The sequence below is a fragment of the Podarcis filfolensis genome (assembly GCF_964270895.1).
Source record: "Podarcis filfolensis genome assembly, chromosome: 16".
Lineage (NCBI taxonomy): Eukaryota > Metazoa > Chordata > Lepidosauria > Squamata > Lacertidae > Podarcis > Podarcis filfolensis.
In genome coordinates this window covers 25385848-25405414 of record NC_139620.1, presented here as the reverse complement: position 1 = coordinate 25405414, position 19567 = coordinate 25385848, and the positions used below count along the sequence as shown (strand labels likewise).

The following is a 19567-nucleotide window of genomic DNA, read 5'->3' as shown; positions in this document are numbered from 1 at the left end:
AACTGAGAACTGCAGACCTTTTCTTATTGATTGTCCTCAGATAATCTTCAGGGAGGAACCTGGGTCAGCGTGTACTTTACTTACCTGGTAATCGGAAAAACAAAGATTGAAGTTAAGACACTTGCCGGCATCTCCAAGGTGTCTAACGTTTACTTTAGACTTCAGTTCGGTACCCTTTCACACCTTTTGTATTCTTAGCTGTTAATGTTTTATCTGTCTGCCAACCTGGTTACATCTGAAATGGAGAAACAGAAATGCAATGGTGGAAAGTCAAGGCAGTGATTTATCTGTTTGTTTAGAAGGGGGAACATCAGAACTTTACAGCCCGGGGTGGGGAAATTTGGATTCAAGGGTACAGAGTCTGATCCAGCAGAGTTCTTTTGTTCTATCACCGTATGATTCATTTGCTTCCTTGTAGAGATGCGGAAACCACAGAGCCTAGGCCTTGCTGATCAGAAGGTTGGCAGTTCGAATCCCCACAACGGGGTGAGCTCCCGTTGCTCGGTCCCTGCTCCTGCCAACCTAGTTGTTCGAAAGCACGTCAAAGTGCAAGTAGATAAATAGGTACCACTCCAGTGGGAAGGTAAACAGTGTTTCCGTGCGCTGATCTGGTTCGCCAGAAGCAGCTTAGTCATGCTGGCCACATGACCCAGAAGCTGTACGTCAGCTCCATCGGCCAGTAAAGCGAAGTGAGCGCCGCAACCCCAGAGTCGGCCACAACTGGACCTAATGGTCAGGGGTCCCTTTACCTTTACTTACAGAAATCAGGGCCTTTGGAATTATACTTGTTCCGCATTTGTAAGAACTCAATCTTTTAGTGTGGAACTTTGGAACTGTCTGCTTATTGATACCAGGCAGGTGTTTTTGATGTACTCTTTTTGGTGCCTGCTAAAATCAATTTTGCTTAGACAAGTCTACCTGCATGTTTACAAAGTTGATGCGAGTCTTAATCTGCTTTCAGTCTACTGCTTTTTAAAAACTTTATGAAAGTTTTATTTTATTTTTTAAAATTTTTTTTATTGGTTTTACATATAATCACATTACGTAACATCATATCCTCTTATTTTATCTCTTTGGCTCAACTGAGCCTAATGGCTTCCCCCCCTCCCGTCTGATGGTTTGCAAAATTAAACTTTGCATCTTTACATTTTGCCTTGTTTCCTATCCTTGTTATATCATTACCTAAAATATTGTATTACTTACTTTATGAAAGTTTTAAATTACTGTTGTTAATTTTTCTTAGTGACAATGTTACTGTTTTTCAAAAATCACTTGAGGATGATTATTATTATTATTATTATTATTATTATTATTATTATTATTATTTATATACTGCCCTATACCCAGAGGTCTCAGAGTGGTTCACATAATAAAACCGAGATATAAAACCACAAAATACATAATAAAAATAAAAACAACAACCCAATAGCCCCACTTTACTATGAAGTGGGGTATAAATCATATGAAATAAGTACAATAACTATTTCAGCTGTTTTTCAAATTGCAAAAAGTAATGAAACTGTGATGAGTATGCCTGAACACCTCAGATTTAATTTATTTATTTTTAAGATAGGGGGGAGAGTACAACCAATCAGGAGCATAGAGAGCTAGAGGTCCAAGTCCTAGACCAACCTGGGGCCCTCCAGTTGTGATAGCTCAGATGGTTAGAGCATGGTGCTGATAACGCCAGGGTTGCAGGTTCGACCGGCAGCTGCATATTCCTGCATTGCAGGGGGTTGGACTAGATGATCCTCAGTGTCCCTTCCAACTCTACAGTTCTGTGATTCTACGATTCCCTTATTTTCGAGGCTGCAGGTCCCTTATTTTCAAATCTGTAAGTTGACAGCTATGCTTTGGCCTGGAGAGACAGATGTTGTCAGATGATGGGGGTGTTTAAGGTGATGAAAAGGGAGTCTGGTAGAAGAGGTTTTGGAAAGAAGAACCAGGGCGAGAGGCTGGGGTCCATCTTTTGGGCAGGCTGGCTGCAGAGCTGACTGGGAAAGATGCCTTGGAGAGTTCCTTAGCAGGGTGTTCTGGGAAGAAGAAGGAAGAAGATAGACTGGGATCCATCTTGGGCAGGATGGCTGAAGGTTGGCTCCTGGCTGCACTGGTATAGGGGACAAGCCCCTCTTGAAAGGACCATGCTTTAATATCTGGACTCCCTCCATGCAGATTGCAGGTGTAAATAGGTGAATAAACTCTATTTCTTAAAGCTGTGATAGTCTCCGCCGTGTCTCGATTCTCTGAAGGAACACAGATCCTGAGGGGCAGGCACCCGACTTTTGTAACAACATTCTCATTTCAGCAGCGCCTCCATAACATTCCTGCCCTAGAGGATATGAAACCGCAATCTACTAAAGCTGACCATTTTTAAATCCGCAGGACCGGATAACTCGCACCCAAATGTTTTAAAAGAATTGGCCGAGGAGCTCTCTGAACCGCTGAGGCTGATTTTAAGTAAATCATGGAATACTGAGGATATTTCAGAGGACTGGAAAAAGGCTGATGTCAGTGTTCCAGTGTTTAAAAAAAGTAAACGAAATGAACTCGGTAACTATAAGTCAGGCACTGTTAACATCAATCCTGGGTGGAAATAATTAATGCATTAAAACGAGGATCCACTTAATCAAATAATTACAGGGTCTTAATACCAATAATTAGGGCTGGCAAGTGATTAAAGCCCTCTCCCATTGATTAATAATTTCCGTTTCATCCAATTAATTATTTGATTAAATCTAGATTTTTGCATATCAGCAAAACCTCAGCAGAAGTGCCCGTTTGAGTTCCTGGAGAATTTAGTTTAACCACTCATAGTTCAAAGGAATATCTAGAACTGATATGGCTTTTTATCATCCAGTACCTTGGGACCAGAAAAGCTTTGGAAAAGGTTTGTTTTTAATTAAAATTGCTCATTAAAATTGGCACCATCGTTGAATCAACCCAGTGGACTGATCAGCCACTGATTAATATCTCCATCACTGATGATCATGCAAATCAATAAGGTTTTAGTGGGGCGTTTTGCCCCTCCCAAGCAAATTTGATACACACTTTGAAATTGGAGTACAAATGTGATTGATGGAAGTTGCTGCTTTAACATTATACACCTCTGTAAAGGGTCTGAAACAACTCAGCATCCCATTCAGTTTGGTGAATTGACAAGGTGGGGAATTAATGTGAAGTCCATCTAAGGGATAATATTATTCAGTGCTTTATAATTTTGGATTCATAGAATTGTGGAGTTGGAAGGGACCCTGTGGGTCATCTAGTCCAACCCCCTGCAATGCAGGAATCTTTTGCCCAACATGGGGCTCAAACCCACGACCCTGAGATTAAGAGTCTCATGCTCTACCAACTGAGCTATCCCAGCTATAAATGTCAAGGTTGCCACTTTTTTTTATGGCATCCATGGGAGCTATTTAAAGCATGGCAGGACAGCGATTGGGGATTCCCAGATGCTGCTGGACTATAACTCTGTAGCTTGTTAAGGGCACTGAGAGTTGCTAGGAGACTCCTATTCATCTCCCAGTTGCTGGGAATCATGGGAGGGAAGAGTGCTCCTGTGTTCGAATCCTGCCTGCAGGTTCCAACAGGCATCTGGTTGGCCACTATGAGAAAAGGATGCTGGGCCATTGGCTCTTCTTCAGTTCTTATGCAAAAGCACCTAGCCATGGCAGCGAATCATTTCACCTGTTGTGTCTGAATAAGCAAAGGCTTTCTCCATTCAGTTTTGTGTGTGTGTGTCCTCTCACCAGTTATGTGTGTGTGTTGCTGCTTGTCCCTTAGAGCAAAACATCAAACATCCTCAAAATAGCTTAAACTGCAGAGGATTTTTTATCTTACAGCAGAATCTCTCTCTCTCTCTCTCTCTCCCCCCCCTCTCTCTCTGCCCTCACACACAAATTCATGTCAGAAAACTGTGCAAGGGTTATTCTGAGATGGAGCCAATATTTGAAATCAGTCCCCCTTCTGTCTCTTTTCCTCTCCCTCCTCCCTACCTCTTTAAGAAGCCCGTCTGTTTATAAGACCATGATGTCAGGCTCTGGTTTAGTTTAGTTTCTTGCTCGGGGTGTCATCCCGCCGCCCCCCCCCCCGCATTTCTCCCTTTTCCCAGTCATAATTACTGGCATTTATCCAGCAATCTGCGATTTATTCCCTGCCCACCAACTCCCAAACTTGACAGCATTTCAGTGCAAATTTCTCCTGATAAACACATTTTTGTATGCAGCCTTGGCTGAAAATATGCACATTTTTGCAAGCTATTTCCCTTAATAATATGATGCATATTTTTGTAGGTTAATTTTCACTCATTTTTAATGCACATTTCCCACTGATACATGTATTAATTGGTTGGTTGCTGGAAACCTCAAGAGGAGAGAGTGCTGTTGTGCTCAGATCCTGCTTGCGGGATTTTTGTTTGGCCCCTGTGAAAACAGGAGGCTGGACTGGACGGTCCGTGGGTCTGATCCAGCAGGCCTGAAACTGGGGAATGTTAAGACACTTTGCAAATTATCAGTTGAAATGGTAATTTTATTGTTTATTTTTTTAAAAAAACAAACAAACCCAATACTGCTTAATATCATTACAAAATCTCTAAAGTGCTTTACTGGAAAAACAAACAAGCAACAATAATAACAATTAAAACAGCAACAATTTCACTTAATATTTTGAGCTGCTAATCTCTTTCAGAAAGAATTACTGCACTGTTCTGAGTTGAAAAGCTTTTGTGCCCAGGCTAATTCTGAGGAATAATCTTCTCCAATTTATTGGCGCTAATTGATATTGATATGGATAGATACAAAATATAGACTATGATATATAATATGCAGTTGGAAACATTGACATTAGGACCCATGGAGGGGCTGGGGGGGGGGAGGTCTCGGAATTCAGAGAAATCTCTTTATATGGAAATGAATTTGGTTTTGTTATAAATTTATATTTGGAAAATCAAATAAAAACGATTAAAAAAAAGATATTGTGACCCCATTTGCACAGGCAGTTAAACTTATTTAGCTGTAGTAATTTGGTATAAAGCTTATGTGATCATTAAATGACAAAAAGGGCAAACATTCAATAAGATCACTATATATACACACACCGTATTTTTCGCTCTATAAGACACACTTTCCCCGTCCTAAAAAGTAAGGGGAAATGTGTGTGCATCTTATGGAGCGAGCGCAGGCTGGAGGCTCTGCTCAGCGCTCCCTTTAAAGAGCCGCATGGAGCGTGTGTGCGGCTCTTGGGGGCTTTTGCCCTTCTCCCTTCTCAGGGAAAAGCCCCCAAGAGCCGCACACGCACTCCGCAAGCTCTTTAAAGGGAGTGCAGCTCTTGGGGAAGCCTTCCTCCCGCTGCCCTCAAGAGGCTTCGCGCGGCTATCCCATAAGCCGCTGCGCCGTGATCCCACTTGCTGTCCTGGCTTCTGCCTTAGCTGCACACAGCCTCTTCTGGGCACTGACAGCCTTCATCCCCCTGCCCTGGAGAGGCTGCGCGCGGCTATCCCATAAACCAGAACAGCAAGAGGCTATCCCAGAAGCCAGATCCCTCTTGCTGTTCTGGCTTCTGGGATTCAGAATATATTTTTTTCTTGTTTTCCTCCTCCAAAAACTAGGTGCATCTTATGCTCTGGTGCGTCTTATAGAGCAAAAAATACGGTATGCTTGGTCCACCCAGCTCCATATTGCCTAGGCAAAGTAGCAGCAACTTTCCAGGGTTTCAGGCAGGGAGTCTTTCCCCAAAGACGCCAGGGAATGTGTACCTGGGGCTTTCTGCATGCAAAGCAGTTGCTCTACCACTGAGCAGAGCCCGGGGCCGGGAGGGACATTGGACCATGAAGTATATAACGGAGAGGGTTTCTCTTTGCTTCCGCAGTTGAAGTGAAAATCGAAGTGGTGCTGCCAGAGAAGGAGAGAGCCAAGGAGGAGATGTCACCCAACGGGAAAGCCAGCCCCATCATCTACAAAGCCAATGGCACTTCTCGCCATTTCCAGCTCGAGGAATATCCGGTCGCCATCAACCCCTACCGGAACCTGAAGGACGTGGTTGAAGCCTCCGTTTGTTATGTGAAGGACCTCGACAATGGACAGTGAGTGTGGAGCAGGGGTCAGCAAAGTTTTTCAGCAGGGGGCCAGTCCACTGTCCCTCAGACCTTGTGGGGGCTGGACTATATATTTTATTGGGGGGGATGAACAAATTCCTATGCCCCACAAATAACCCAGAGATGCATTTTAAATAAAAGCACACATTCTATTCATGTAAAAACACACTGATTCCCGGACCATCCACGGGCTGGATTGAGAAGGCAATTGGGCCGGATCCAGCCCTCGGGCCTTAGTTTGCCTACCCATGGTGTAGAGCGAGAACATATCTTTTTTTTTAAAATAAATTTTTATTGATTTTCCAACATATATTAAGACACAATACAACTAACAACACATAAACAAACAAACATATAAACACGTATAATTTCATAACCTCTTTTTCTTAAACCTTGTTTCAACGACTTCCCCATACCTCCCTTTTCTGCATCCCTGTTTTAAGCTTTTCCAGCAACCCCTAATTTCAATTACTTATAAGTCACTTTCTTTAATCCTTTTTCTCTTACCCAGTTATTTGTCACTGCAATTCTGTTTTACATTACCCATGACATTTTAGCACTCATTAATTTTACAACAGTTCTTAAGATAAACTTTAAATTTCTTCCAATCTTCTTCCACCGTCTCTTTCCCTTGGTCACGGATTCTGCCAGTCATCTCAGCCAGTCCCATATAGTTTATCACCTTCGTCTGCCACTCTTCCAGCGTGGGAGCGAGAACATATCTTAGGCACATTGCGACTGTTACCATACCGAGATTTCACTGATGGAAATAGGGAAGTCTTATTCAACAACAGCAACAATAATAGTAGTAATACCCTTCAAAATTGCAACCCAGCCAAGATGTGTGGGGTATAAATAATAAAATTATGATTACTATTATTATTATTATTATTATTATTATTATTATTATTATTAAAAAATCAGGACATTTCCAATATTTTTATCTCTGCGAAATCCTTCAGTCCAGTTGTTGTTTGCTTAAATTTGGACCTAGAAAGTCCAGTGGGGGATATTTTTTTTTTAACTTAGCCAAAAGATTCCTGTTCCATGTCACCATCTGCATTTTGAAACTCCTCTCATCTTCAAAACTAGTTTGCTATCTGATGTGAGGCACTGGTGTTTGATAAGTCCAAACCCCAATGTTCCCCAGGTATACAGAGCTACACCTGTGTGGGTTTTTGTTCCAGATTTCCTTCAAATATCAGTGGTAGGGTTTTTTGTTTTGTTTTGTTTTGTTTTACCTTTTGTCTGTGTTGTCCTAATGAAATTACACACAATCTGCGGTTTTTTGTCTTGAATTGTAGCAGGGTTTCCTCCTCCTCCCCCCTTTCCTGGTGCTGGTTAATTCTTTGTATAATTCCTGACACTATTTCTATGAGGTGCATTTATTTTCGTGTGTCTTTGCTGGAAGCCACCCAGAGTGGCTGGGGCAATCCTGTTGGATGGGCAGGGTATGTTTGTTTGTTTGTTTGTTTGTATGTATGTATTTATAAATAAATAAATAAATATAATAATACCCCACCCATTTGACTGGGTTGCTCCAGCCACTCTGAGCAGCTTCCAATATATATATAGAAAACATAATAAAACATTAAACATTTAAAAAACTTCCCTATACAGGGCTGCTTTCAGATGTCATCTAAAGATTGTATAGTTACTTATCTCCTTAGCTTGGGGGTCGCATAACTCCATACCCTCCAACATTTCTTTGATGAAAATAGGGACGTCCTAAGGAAAAGTAGATCATTTTGGGATCAATTTAGAAACTGGGACGGCTTTTGCAAATCTGTAAACACTTGGCGGATCCATGTTACATACCACCTGTCCCTCCTTATTTGCAAGTTAGCACATGAGATTTTCATTTAAATCAGCGTCTTCTTTTCCTTTTCCTTCTTTTCTTTTTCCTTCTCTTTCTTTTGGTGATATCTCCAGCTTAGGTGGTTTACATGCAATTTCTCTCTTGAAGATAGATCAGTATTTATAGTCCCATTCTGCAGATCAGGAGACTGAGGGATCATCCTGTCTTCACATTTCGAGGCACAGGTCTGGGCTTTCCAGGTCTGTGTCCAAGCGCTTTCTTTTTTTGCCCCCACAAAAACCTGCTCTTTACCGCTAAATCGGAACAAACAGCAATCCCTGGAAAACCTAAATTGCCATTTGCTCCGATTCAGCAGTAAAGATTGAGTTTTCCTGCAGAAAGCGGCAGGCCAAAAGAAAAGAAAAAAGTCCTTGGATACGGACCAGGAAAGTGCAGACTTGTACCTAGAAAGTTTGGGGCAAAAGGAAAATGTGGATAAGCTCCGAGACTGAAAAAGAGAAGCCTGAAGCCATCTCACAAGATTTGAGGCGAGATTTGAACTGTGGGCCTTCGTGGTTCCTGCTCCATTGCTTAGCCCCAGAAGGGCTCCATGTGACTCTCATTCTCAACAGAACATCCTTGACTTTGCTAGGCTCCCTGTTAATCGTGCACATGTAAAACTCAGGTTTCCTTTGAGAAAATATTGACGCTGTTTTAATTCTGCCTATCTAGGATGCGAGAGGTGGATCTGGGCTGCGGGAAAGCGCTTCTGGTCAAAGAAAACGGGGAGTTCTATGCCATGGGCCACAAATGTCCTCACTATGGTGCTCCGTTGGTGAAAGGTCAGTTTGCCCTATTATGAAAATGACACGTGTTCATTAAAAAAAAACACCTTTTTCTAAAACTGCAGGCTTGGGGAGTCCTTGTACTTTCTGCGATTCTGTCACGGGAGTGCTGGGAAAGGTCGGAATGTGACTTGGTTGCGGAATGCAGAATCTTGGCTTTCGTTTTTAAAAATAAACATGCAAGTTTCTAGCCCTCAAGACGTGCTTGAAAGTGTTTGGGCAACAGCTGTTGAAGGCTTGGATGGGCGGCTGATAAGAGTATTGTGAAGTCTTGATATCAGTAAGCAGGAAGATGCTGCCACACTAAAATATTGGGTTCTTACAAATGTGGGTGTTCTGTGGCACCTCCAACAGTTCCAGTTCCATAGGGCTGGGAATGTCCCCTGCCTGAAACCCTGGAGAGCTGCTGCCAGTAATAATAATAATAATAATAATAATAATAATAATAATAATAATAATATTTTATTTATACCCCGCCCTTCTGGATGGGTTTCCCCAGCCACTCTGGGCGGCTTCCAACAAAACACTAAAATACAATAACCTATTAAACATTAAAAGCTTCCCTAAACAGGGCTGCCTTCAGATGTCTTCTAAAAGTTTGGTAGTTATTTTTCTCTTTGACATCTGGTGGGAGGGCGTTCCACAGGGGGGGTGCCACTACTGAGAAGGCCCTCTGCCTGGTTCCTTTTAACCTTTTTTTAATAAATATTTATTAAGTTTTCCAATTTTATGCAAACACAAAAAGAAAAAGAAAAAGAAAAATATTAAAAACAAATCGATTTCAATAACAATTTTTCAGTAACATGTTTCTTTGACTTCCTCATACCTCCCCTTCTTGTTTTCTAGTTCAAATTGTTAATCCAGCAAATCCTAATCTCTTAACATTCCTTTTAATTAACACCTTATTTTCCACTCAACTTTTTAAATTTTATGACTTAAACAATTTTAATCCCTGTTATCTTTATCATAACAGCTAGAGACCACAAAGTTCAATCCAGCATCTTTTCAGAGTTCATTAATTTTGTAGTATTTCTGTAAATAGTCCTTAAATTTCTTCCAATCTTCTTCTGCCGACTCTTCTCCCTGGTCGCGGATTCTGCCGGTCATTTCTGCCAGTCCCATACAGTCAATCAACTTCATCTGCCATTCTTCCAGAGTGGGTAGATCTTGAGTCTTCCAGTGCTTTGCTATAAGTATTCTTGCTGCCGTTGTAGCATACATAAAAAAAGTTCTGTCCTTCTTTGGCACCAAATGGCCGACTATGCCCAAGAGAAAAGCCTCTGGTTTTTGGTTCCTTTTAACCTTACTTCTAGCAGGGAGGGAACCGCCAGAAGGCCCTCAGCGCTGGACCTCAGTGTCCGGGCAGAACGTCAGTGTAGACAACACTGAAGAAGATGGACCAATGACCGCTTCCTATGTTCCCATGTAGACTCATTTCGACTTGTGTTCCTCACCTCCTTCCTGCAGGGGTTTTGTCCAAAGGACGCATACGCTGTCCCTGGCACGGGGCTTGCTTTAACATCGGCACAGGTGACATTGAAGACTATCCAGGGCTGGACAGCTTGCCGAAATTTCAGGTAAGACCTCCAGGGTTAAGCCACCGTACTGCTTTGAGAAAGGCACAACAGCGTAATCACAATCTCCAGCATCTGCCCAGGTTTTGGGATGCCCAGAGGGCAAGATGCCTTCGTTGAGGTCCTTTTGTCCTAGAAAGGGTAGAAGGATTCTTTACTGGTTAGTCTGGTCTGTGCAAACTTGAGTTTGGTGTTCAAGGTGCCACTGTAGAGCTCATTCTTTCTGTAACTCAAGGGTTAACTCTGTTGGCGTTGAAGTCAGTTAGCCAAGAGGGAGAGAGGGGTGGAGATGTTGTTTAGCTTTGGAACCAGGCAGAGTGGCATGATGTTCCCTGAAGTAACACTCTGATTGGCTATGTGGCACTGAGGGAGTTTCTCCTCTGTATGTTAGGTTGAATGTCTCTCTGCTACGTAGAAGACCTGAAGTAAGAAAGATAAAAACCGCTCTTTTCATTTCTCTTCAACTTACACACCATTTTGTTCACGTTCTTTGGGGCACTTTTATATGACAGTTTGCAGGTGTGAATTGCTTTTGGTGGGGGAATGTGTGTGAGGCATTTTGCCAGTCTGTCTGAATCTCATTTGACATTATTATTATTATTATTATTATTATTATTATTATTATTATTATACTGCCCTTCATCATAAGATCTCTGGGTGGTTCGCAGAAAAAAAATACAGGATAAAAACCAATAAATAATCAAAACAAATAAGAAAAACTTTGATTATAAAACCATTTTTAAAAAGAGAAATAAATTTATATTCCTAGGTGAAAATCGAGAAGGAGAAAGTGTACATCAGAGCAAGCAAACAGGTGAGATGACCTTTGAGATCCCTGTAAGGTAAAACCTTACAGCATGTGCCTAAGCCTCTTTTGTTGTTGTTTAGTCGTGTCTGACTCTTCGTGACCCCATGGACCAGAGCATGCCAGGCACTTCTGTCTTCCACTGCCTCCCGCAGTTTGGTCAAACTCATGCTGGTAGCTTCGAGGACACTGTCCAGCCATCTCGTCCTCTGTCGTCCCCTTCTCCTTGTGCCTTCCATCTTTCCCAACAGGGAGTCTTCTCTTCTCATGAGGTGGCCAAAGTACTGGAGCCTCAGCTTCACGATCTGTCCTTCCAGTGAGCACTCAGGGCTGATTTCCTTAAGAATGGATAGATTTGATCTTCTTGCTGTCCGTGGGACTCTCAAGAGTCTCCTCCAGCACCATAATTCAAAAGCATCAATTCTTCGGTGATCAGCCTTCTTTATGGTCCAGCTCTCACTTCCATACATCACTACTGGGAAAACCATAGCTTTAACTATACGGACCTTTGTTGGCAAGGTGATGTCTCTGCTTTTTAAAATTCTGTCTAGGTTTGTCATTGCTTTTCTCCCAAGAAGCAGGCGTCTTTTAATTTCGTGGCTGCTGTCACCATCTGCAGTGATCATGGTGGACCAAGTAAAGCCTCTTTACTCAGAAGTAAATCCCACTGAGTCCAATGGAACTTGCTGCTAAGTAAGAACAAATGGGTTGTGCCAGTACAGAGCATCGCCCAAAACCAAAATTTTCTCAGGGATGCTTCTCCTGACCAAAAACAGTGTATGTGTGAGTTGGCAGAGGAATTGCAGAACTGTAGATTTGGAAGGGACCTTGTGGGTCATCTAGACCAACCCCCTGCAATGGGGGAAATCGCAGAAGTGTGAAAGGTTTTCACTGACACAGTCTTCTTAATGGCCCCCTTCAGGCTCTTCAGACACAGAGGAGGACCAAGGTGATGGCCAAATGCATCTCCCTCAGCAACTACAACATCAGCAGCACAAACGTACTCATCATCGGGGCAGGTACCGTGAGCCAGAGTGGGCTCCAAAAGCAGCCTGGGGTGGGATGGGGGGCAGGTGTTGGGTGAGGGGTGGCTTCACTGAAGAGATGGCACCCCCTTCAGGTCAGTTGCTGTACTGCAGGGAGGTGGGACCTTTTCCAGCTCGAGGGCCACATTGGCTACTGGGAAACATTCCGAGGGCCAGAAGTCAGTGGTGGGCGGGGCCAGAGGCAAAACTGGGCGGAGCATTAGATTTGAATTTTGCCATTATTGTTGCTGCTGTTGTTATCATTATTTTATTTTATATACCGCTCACGTCGCAAAATGGTTTGCAACTATTCATTTAATCCATAATTAAAATACAAGCGATCCTCATTTTGTACAGGGGAAACGTTCTGGATCCCCACGCATGTCAATGGGGCCTGCATATTACCCCGCTCCACCCCCCATTCTGGCATTTTAGTGATATTTTAGGGGTGTTTTAGCCATGTTTTGGGGTCACTGCCGGGTTCGGAGCCACGCACACGTGTGTGATCGCGCATCAGTCGGACGCGCATCAATTGGCCGTTGCCTGTACACAATATTATCAAGGCATTCTAAATCAAAATATACAATTTATTATTTTATGTCGTGGTTAGAGTGTCAGGTTTGGACCTGGGAGACCAGGGTTCGAATGCCGCCACTCAACTAATGAAACTCACTGGGTGTGACCAGGGACCAGTCAGTGCCTAATCAACCTCACAGGGTTGTTGTGAGGAATAAAAATGAGGAGGGGAGAACGGCTTACACCACCTTACTCTCTTTGGAGAAAAAAGGTGGCAATAATAATAATAATAATACACGAACAAATACACTTCTTTCACAGGCCCCGCAGGACTGGTGTGTGCGGAGACGTTACGGCAAGAAGGCTTCTCGGATAGGATTGTGATGTGCACAATGGACAGGAACTTGCCCTATGACAGACCCAAACTAAGTAAGGTTGGTATTCTCTAGTTCATTCTCCTTGTATCCTAAACTTGGTGGAGGGCAAATCCTAATCGAGGGAGAGCTAACTTGGTGCCATCTAGAAATTGTCGGACTACAAATCCCATCAGCCAGCGTGGCCGATGGTCAGGGATGATGGGAGTTGTAGTCCAGCAATATCTGGAAATCCCCACATCGGCTACCACTGGCATAAGCTCTTGTAGACTACAGCCCTCTCCAGCAGATGCACGAAGTGTTATCTTGAGTTACCGGACTATAATAAGATGATTTCAAATTATAAAGAGGTGAAGGAAGAAGTGGGACATTTGTCCTGCGATTTGCAGGCACGGGTCGGAGAGCTTCTTCTTTCGTCCTGCCGTTTTTCTTGGGAAAACTCTCTTGTTTACTGCTGAATTGGAACAAACATGAACCGGGTTTTCTGCAGATGGACGTTTGTTCTGATTCAACACTAAACAGCAGAGACTCAGCTGTGCATCTGCAAATATAACATTTTAGGTGGGTTTTAAGTACAGTGGTGCCTCGCAAGACGAAATTAATCCGTTCCACGAGTCTCTTCGTCTTGCGGTTTTTCCGTCTTGCGAAGCACGGCTATTAGCGGCTTAGCGGCTATTAGCGACTTAGCGGCTATTAACGGCTTAGCGGCTTAGCGGCTTTAAGAAAAAGGAAACAAACTCGCAAGAACTCGCAAGACGTTTTGTCTTGCGAAGCAAGCCCATAGGGAAATTCGTCTTGCGGAACGACTCAAAAAACGGAAAACTCTTTCGTCTTGCGAGGCATTCGTCTTGCGAGGTACCACTGTACAGTGGTACCTCGGGTTAAGAACTTAAATCATTCTGGAGGTCCGTTCTTAACCTGAAACTGTTCTTAACCTGAGGTACCACTTTAGCTAATGGGGCCTACTGCTGCCGCTGCGCTGCCGCCACGCGATTTCTGTTCTCATCCTGAAGCAAAGTTCTTAACCCAATATGCGTCTAGATTCCACCCAGGTTTTCCTGGGGAAAGCAGTGAGACAAAATAAAAACCCGTGTCTTGAAATCAGGCACTCTTCCAACTTCCTCCCTCAGCTCTGGTAAGGAGGAAGTTGGAGCAAGGATGCTCTCAGTGGCGGAATTTGGGCTCTCAGATTTCAGCGATGCCCTGTGCGGTGCTAAAATTTGGTGCCCCCACCTCTTGCGCTCCATTCCACAGCACTGTTGTGGGGCCCAGTTCAGCCAAACTAGCTGCATCTATCGGCTCTCTGTTCTTTTTGAGGCTCAGATGAATACCATTGGATCTGACTGTTGAAATGTGTATGTTCACATGTTCTTTCTTTCAGTCTCTTGAGGGGTGGGCTATGGGGGGGCTGATCTGGTGCGGCGGGGTGGGTGGGGGGAGGGGGAGAAGTGATCAGAGGGGGTGGGCAGTCATTCAAATATCCAAAAGTGCCCTCTGGGTCAAAAAATAATAACCAGCAACCCCTGCTTTTGCTAAGGAGAAAAATGGGTTTTCGTTTCAGTCGATGGATTCTCACCCTGATCAGATTGCCTTGCGACCGAAGGAATTCTTTCGTACGTATGACATCGAGGTCCTGACAGAAATGCAGGTGTGTTTGTGTGTGTACAAAGGGTGGAAGTTTTGTATCAGTGAAATTCTATACTCCCAGTTTGAATTCTCAATTTTGTCGGGAACTGCCTCATACCGTGTAAAACAATTGCTTCCATCTAGCTCAGTGTTGTTTACACTGGCTGGCAGCAACCCTTCCAGGGTTTTTCAGGTGGAGGACTCTCCCAACCCTAACCCTAGAGATGCTGGTGGGCGCTGAAGCCGGGACCTTCTGCACAGTCTGGTCCTTAGCTTATTAGGCTTTCGGATGTTCCTTAAGATGTTCTGTTGAATGATCCTTTGGAAATGGTTTCAGGTGGTGGCTGTTGACGTCAAGAACAAGACAGCCGTATTCAAGGACGGGTTTAAAATGGAGTATAACAAGCTGCTACTTGCCACTGGGAGCACGTAAGTGAGGAGCAGGACCTTTTTGGGCACCCAAAGTTTTAACCTTAAGAGAAAGGTCATGGATGGTTATTAATTTATTATGTATTATTTGCTTCATTTATATACCACCTTTATCTCCGAAGGCCTCAAGGTGGTGTATATAGTTCTCCTCCCCACATTCCATCCTCACAACAACCCTGTGAGGTAATAATAATCATAATATTAATTTATTATTTATACCCCACCCATCCAGCTGGGTTTCCCCAGCCACTCTGGGTGGCTACAAACAAAATATTAAAACACAATAAAACATCAAACATTAAAAACTTCCTGATACAGGACTGCCTTCAGGTGTCTTCTAAAGGTCAGAGAGTTGTTTATTTCCTTGACATTTGATGGGAGGGCGTTCCACAGGGAGGGTGCCACTACCGAGAAGGCCCTCTGCCTGGTTCCCTGTAACCTCACTTCTTGCTGTGAGGGAACCGCCAGAAGACACTCAGAGGAGGACCTCGGTGTCTGGGGCTGAACGATGGGGGTGGAGACGCTCCTTCGAGTAGGTTAGGCTAAGAGTTGGTGACTGGCCCAAGGTCACCCAGTGAGCTTCGTGACTTGAGAGGGAATTCAAACCCTGCTCTCCCAGTCCAACACTCTAACCATTAACAGTATATTGGTTGTGAGCTCTTATTCCATGATGCGTTGAATGCAGCGCAAGAAAGTATGAGACTGCCATATACTTAGATCATTGGCCCATCTAGCTCAGTATAGTCCACACTGACTGGCAGCAGCAGCCGTCGAGCGGTTCTCCTACCTGGAGATGCCATTAGGGGTTGGAACTGGACCTTCTGCATTCTTTTTTTTAAAATAACTTTTTATTCAAAATTAAATCAAAACATATTATCCAGAAACATATCACCCTTATTTCCCCCCATTTTCCCTCCCCCTCCCCCTCCCCTCCCTCCCCCTTTCCCCTCCCTCCCCCCACAGAACCCACCCACCCCCACCCCCGACTTCCCTCAGTTCCAGTCTTTGATTTCTCTAAAAATGCTGTTTTCTGCATGTTACACAGTTGTATAAATCCTCAAACTACTTAGCTAATTATTATCAATAAAAAGTTTGTGAATGTTTATTCAAAACCAGCCAAGGAGTCCAGTTCGCTTTGTTGTGTCTTCATATACTTTGTAAAGGGTTCCCATTCATCTTTAAAGTCACAGTTATCCTTGTCCCATAGCTTATATGTCAGTTTTGCCAGTTCTGCGTAGTCCGTCATTTTTTCTTGCCATGATTCTTTAGTTGGGGTTTCTTCAGTCTTCCATCCTTGTGCTACCAGAACTCTCGCGGCCGTTGTCGCATACATGAAGATGTTTTTCAGCTTTTTTGGCAGATCTTTCCCTACAATCCCTAATAAAAATGCTTGAGGTTTTTTAACAAAGGTTAAATGGAACATTTTCTTCAATTCGTTGTATATCATTTCCCAATTTTTTTTTAATTACCTTACAATCCCACCACATATGATAAAATGTCCCTTCCTTTTCCTTACACTTCCAACATATATTTGCACTAGTTTTGTACATTTTCCCTAACTGCACTGGTGTTGTGTACCATCTGTACATCATCTTCATGTAATTCTCCTTCAATAGGGAACAATCTGTAAATTTTAAGTCAATTTTCCATAATTTTTCCCAATCTTCCGGACCTTCTGATTCCCAGCAGGTGCTCTAACTATGTGGAATGACCAGGACTTTGGGGCTACCTTGGAGTGGCTGTGTATTTTGAAGTCGTTTTTTCTGTGATCGGTATCCACATTACAAAATCTGGACGTCTGCCAGACTTTGATCTTGTAGAATTCTGTTTCGGCTACAGTCTTGCTCTGCCGTTACGTCTTTCCAGGCCCAAAACCCTTAGCTGCAAAGGCAAGGAAGTGGAGAACGTTTTTAACATCCGGACGGTGGAGGACGCCAACCGAGTGGTGAAGCTGGCCACCAGCAAGAACGCCGTGGTGGTCGGAGCCTCTTTCCTGGGTGAGCCTCTCTCTGCAAGAAAGGACTGTCAGATCAAAGAATTTACCGTATTTTTCGCTCTATAGGACGCACTTTTTCCCCTCCAAAAATTAAGAGGAAATGTGTGTGTGTCCTATGGAGCGAATGCAGGCTCCTTGGCTTCAGCAGTACCAACGCAAAGCCTTCGAAGCGCAGAGGGAGCGCTCCCTCCGCGCTCTGGAGGCTACGCGTTGCTTTCGCTGAAGCCTGGGGAGCGAGAGGGGTTGGTGCGCACCGACCCCTCTCGCTCTCCAGGCTTCAGGGATAGCCGCCTGAAGCCTTTGGAGCGCAGCGGGAACTCGCACTGCACTCCGAAGGCTTCAGGTTCTTTTTGCTGAAGCCGGAAGAGCAAGACTCTCCTGGCTTCAGCAGAGAGGGAGAGCTGTGCAGCGCCCCTTCAGCCAAGTGGGAGAAGAAATGGAAGGGGCTCCGTTTCTCCTGCTGCTTCGCTGAAGGGGCGCTGAGCAGAGAGGGGGAGAAATTTTTTTTTATTGTTCTCCCCCTCTAAAACAAGGTGTGTCCTATGGTCGGGTGCGTCCTATAGAGCGAAAAATACGGTACGTACCCAGGATAAGGCTTGGCCTGCCTACATTTTTGACTAGTTGCACAAAACAAATGAAATACCGTGAAAATCCCTGAAACGAGAAGCAATCGACTAGAAATATTATCTTATGGAAATAAACGAAATAATAAAAATCAAAAAGTTAAAGGGAAAAATTAGAAAAACCTAAAATTGAACAAAGCCTTAATGGGATGCCGGCTACAAACCGAATTTACAAAAAAGGGTTTGAAAACCTAAATGGCATGTTTTAGACAAATTTTAGAAATGCTCCCATGGTCTAAATGTTACTGCTGATGTTAAAGATCAGTCTTTACCCCTTTTTTGTAAATTCAGTATTAGAAACTGTACCTTTGAGTCCTCAGTCCTTTATTACTGCGCTTTGCTTCACCTAGGTCGAGCTAGGATTATAATACTTCAGAATTTTTGGGAGTTCTACCCCCTTTTTTTGAATTTTGGTCATTTAAGGTTTATGATTTTCTATTTCCTTCTGAGGAAACAGAATAGTTCAGTGAAACGAGGTTTGTAGCCGGCATCCCGTTAAGGCTTTGTTCAATTTTAGGTTTTTCTAATTTTTTCCTTAAACGTTTTGATTTTTATTATTTAGTTTATTTCCATAAGATAATATTTCTAGTCGATTACTTCTCGTTTCAGGGATTTTCACGGTATTTCATTTGTTTTGTGCAATTTCTCGGTTCCGTGACTGTCTTTTTTCTACTACATTGTTGACTAGGGCTTTTCATATTTCTTGTAGCTGTTGGAACATAACCTGTTGGTCCCTATAGCAGAAAATGTGCTGCTTTTAGATGTTTTAAACTGTGGCGGGGTGAGGTGGGATTCGAACCCTTGTCCACACACTCTAACCACTAATTGTACTGGTTCTTAAATCCAGTTTGATACATTTATACACCTGACTGTGGATTATTACCATTATTATTTCAAGTCCTAGTGAAAATTTATCGGCGTTTTTATTGTGCTTTCTCCTGCTTATTCTACACAATTTGGTGTAATATATACGGGTGTTGTTGTTTTCTGCAAAACAATATCTCCTTATGTAAAGCATGTTAAGTATTATATTTTCACAAATATATGCATTTCTTTCATGCTTTCCCCTAATACAGTGGTACCTCGGGTTACATACGCTTCGGGTTACATACGCTTCAGGTTACAGACTCCGCTAACCCAGAAATAGTACCTCGGGTTAAGAACTTTTCTTCAGGATGAGAACAGAAATCGTGCGGCAGCAGCAGGAGGCCCCATTAGCTGAAGTGCTACCTCAGGTTAAGAACAGTTTCAGGTTAAGAACGGACCTCCGGAACGAATTAAGTACTTAACCCGAGGTACCACTGTATATGCTTTGCGTATGCATAGTTGAAGAACTGCATCATAAAATTCAGGGAAGTGCGAATTTTCAATGGATAGTTGCGCTTCATTTCACATATTGTTTCGGGAAGTGCTTTTCTTGACATGGTTTCCTCCATGGAAAGTTTCACTTTTTCTCGTTTCTGTTTTCCAGGCATGGAAGTTGCTGCTTACCTCACGGAGAAGGCGCATTCCGTCTCTGTGGTGGAGCTGGAGGAAGTTCCCTTCAAGAAGTTCTTTGGGGAGAAGGTTGGCCGAACCATCATGAAGGTAGCAACAGATATGGAAAGTTAACCTGTGAGAGTTCCTAGAATCATAGAATTGTAAAGGTGGAAGGGACCCTGAGTGGTTATTAAACCACTTCTTAAAAAAATATATATCTTTGGACCCGGCTGATATGGCCAACTATCTCCCAATCTCAAATCTTCCATTTTTGGAGATTCCATTCATATGTCAAGGAAATGAGCAACTATCTGACATTTAGAAGTCATCTGAAGGCAGCCCTATTTAGGGATGTTTTTATTATGTTTTTAGATATGCTGTAAGTC

The 19567-nt window shown here is 43.3% G+C and overlaps 1 protein-coding gene across 6 annotated transcripts in view; it reads left to right on the top strand.

Annotated features, from left to right (window-relative positions):
• The window catches only part of AIFM3 (AIF family member 3), a 56307-nt gene that overhangs the window by 22970 nt on the left and 13770 nt on the right, over positions 1-19567 (top strand). For 2 of the 6 annotated variants that reach the window (XM_083590142.1, XM_083590144.1), the window contains exons 3-13: positions 2383-2532; positions 5866-6079; positions 8622-8731; positions 10202-10311; positions 11078-11122; positions 12036-12132; positions 12976-13088; positions 14590-14676; positions 14992-15083; positions 16950-17080; positions 19174-19289. In XM_083590142.1, coding sequence (XP_083446268.1) covers positions 2383-2532; positions 5866-6079; positions 8622-8731; positions 10202-10311; positions 11078-11122; positions 12036-12132; positions 12976-13088; positions 14590-14676; positions 14992-15083; positions 16950-17080; positions 19174-19289 — 1265 coding nt within the window. Of the gene's footprint in view, positions 1-2382; positions 2551-5865; positions 6080-8621; positions 8732-10201; positions 10312-11077; positions 11123-12035; positions 12133-12975; positions 13089-14589; positions 14677-14991; positions 15084-16949; positions 17081-19173; positions 19290-19567 lie in introns of all 6 variants that reach the window. The other 4 variants (XM_083590141.1, XM_083590143.1, XM_083590145.1 and 1 more) reach the window with 2 other exon arrangements.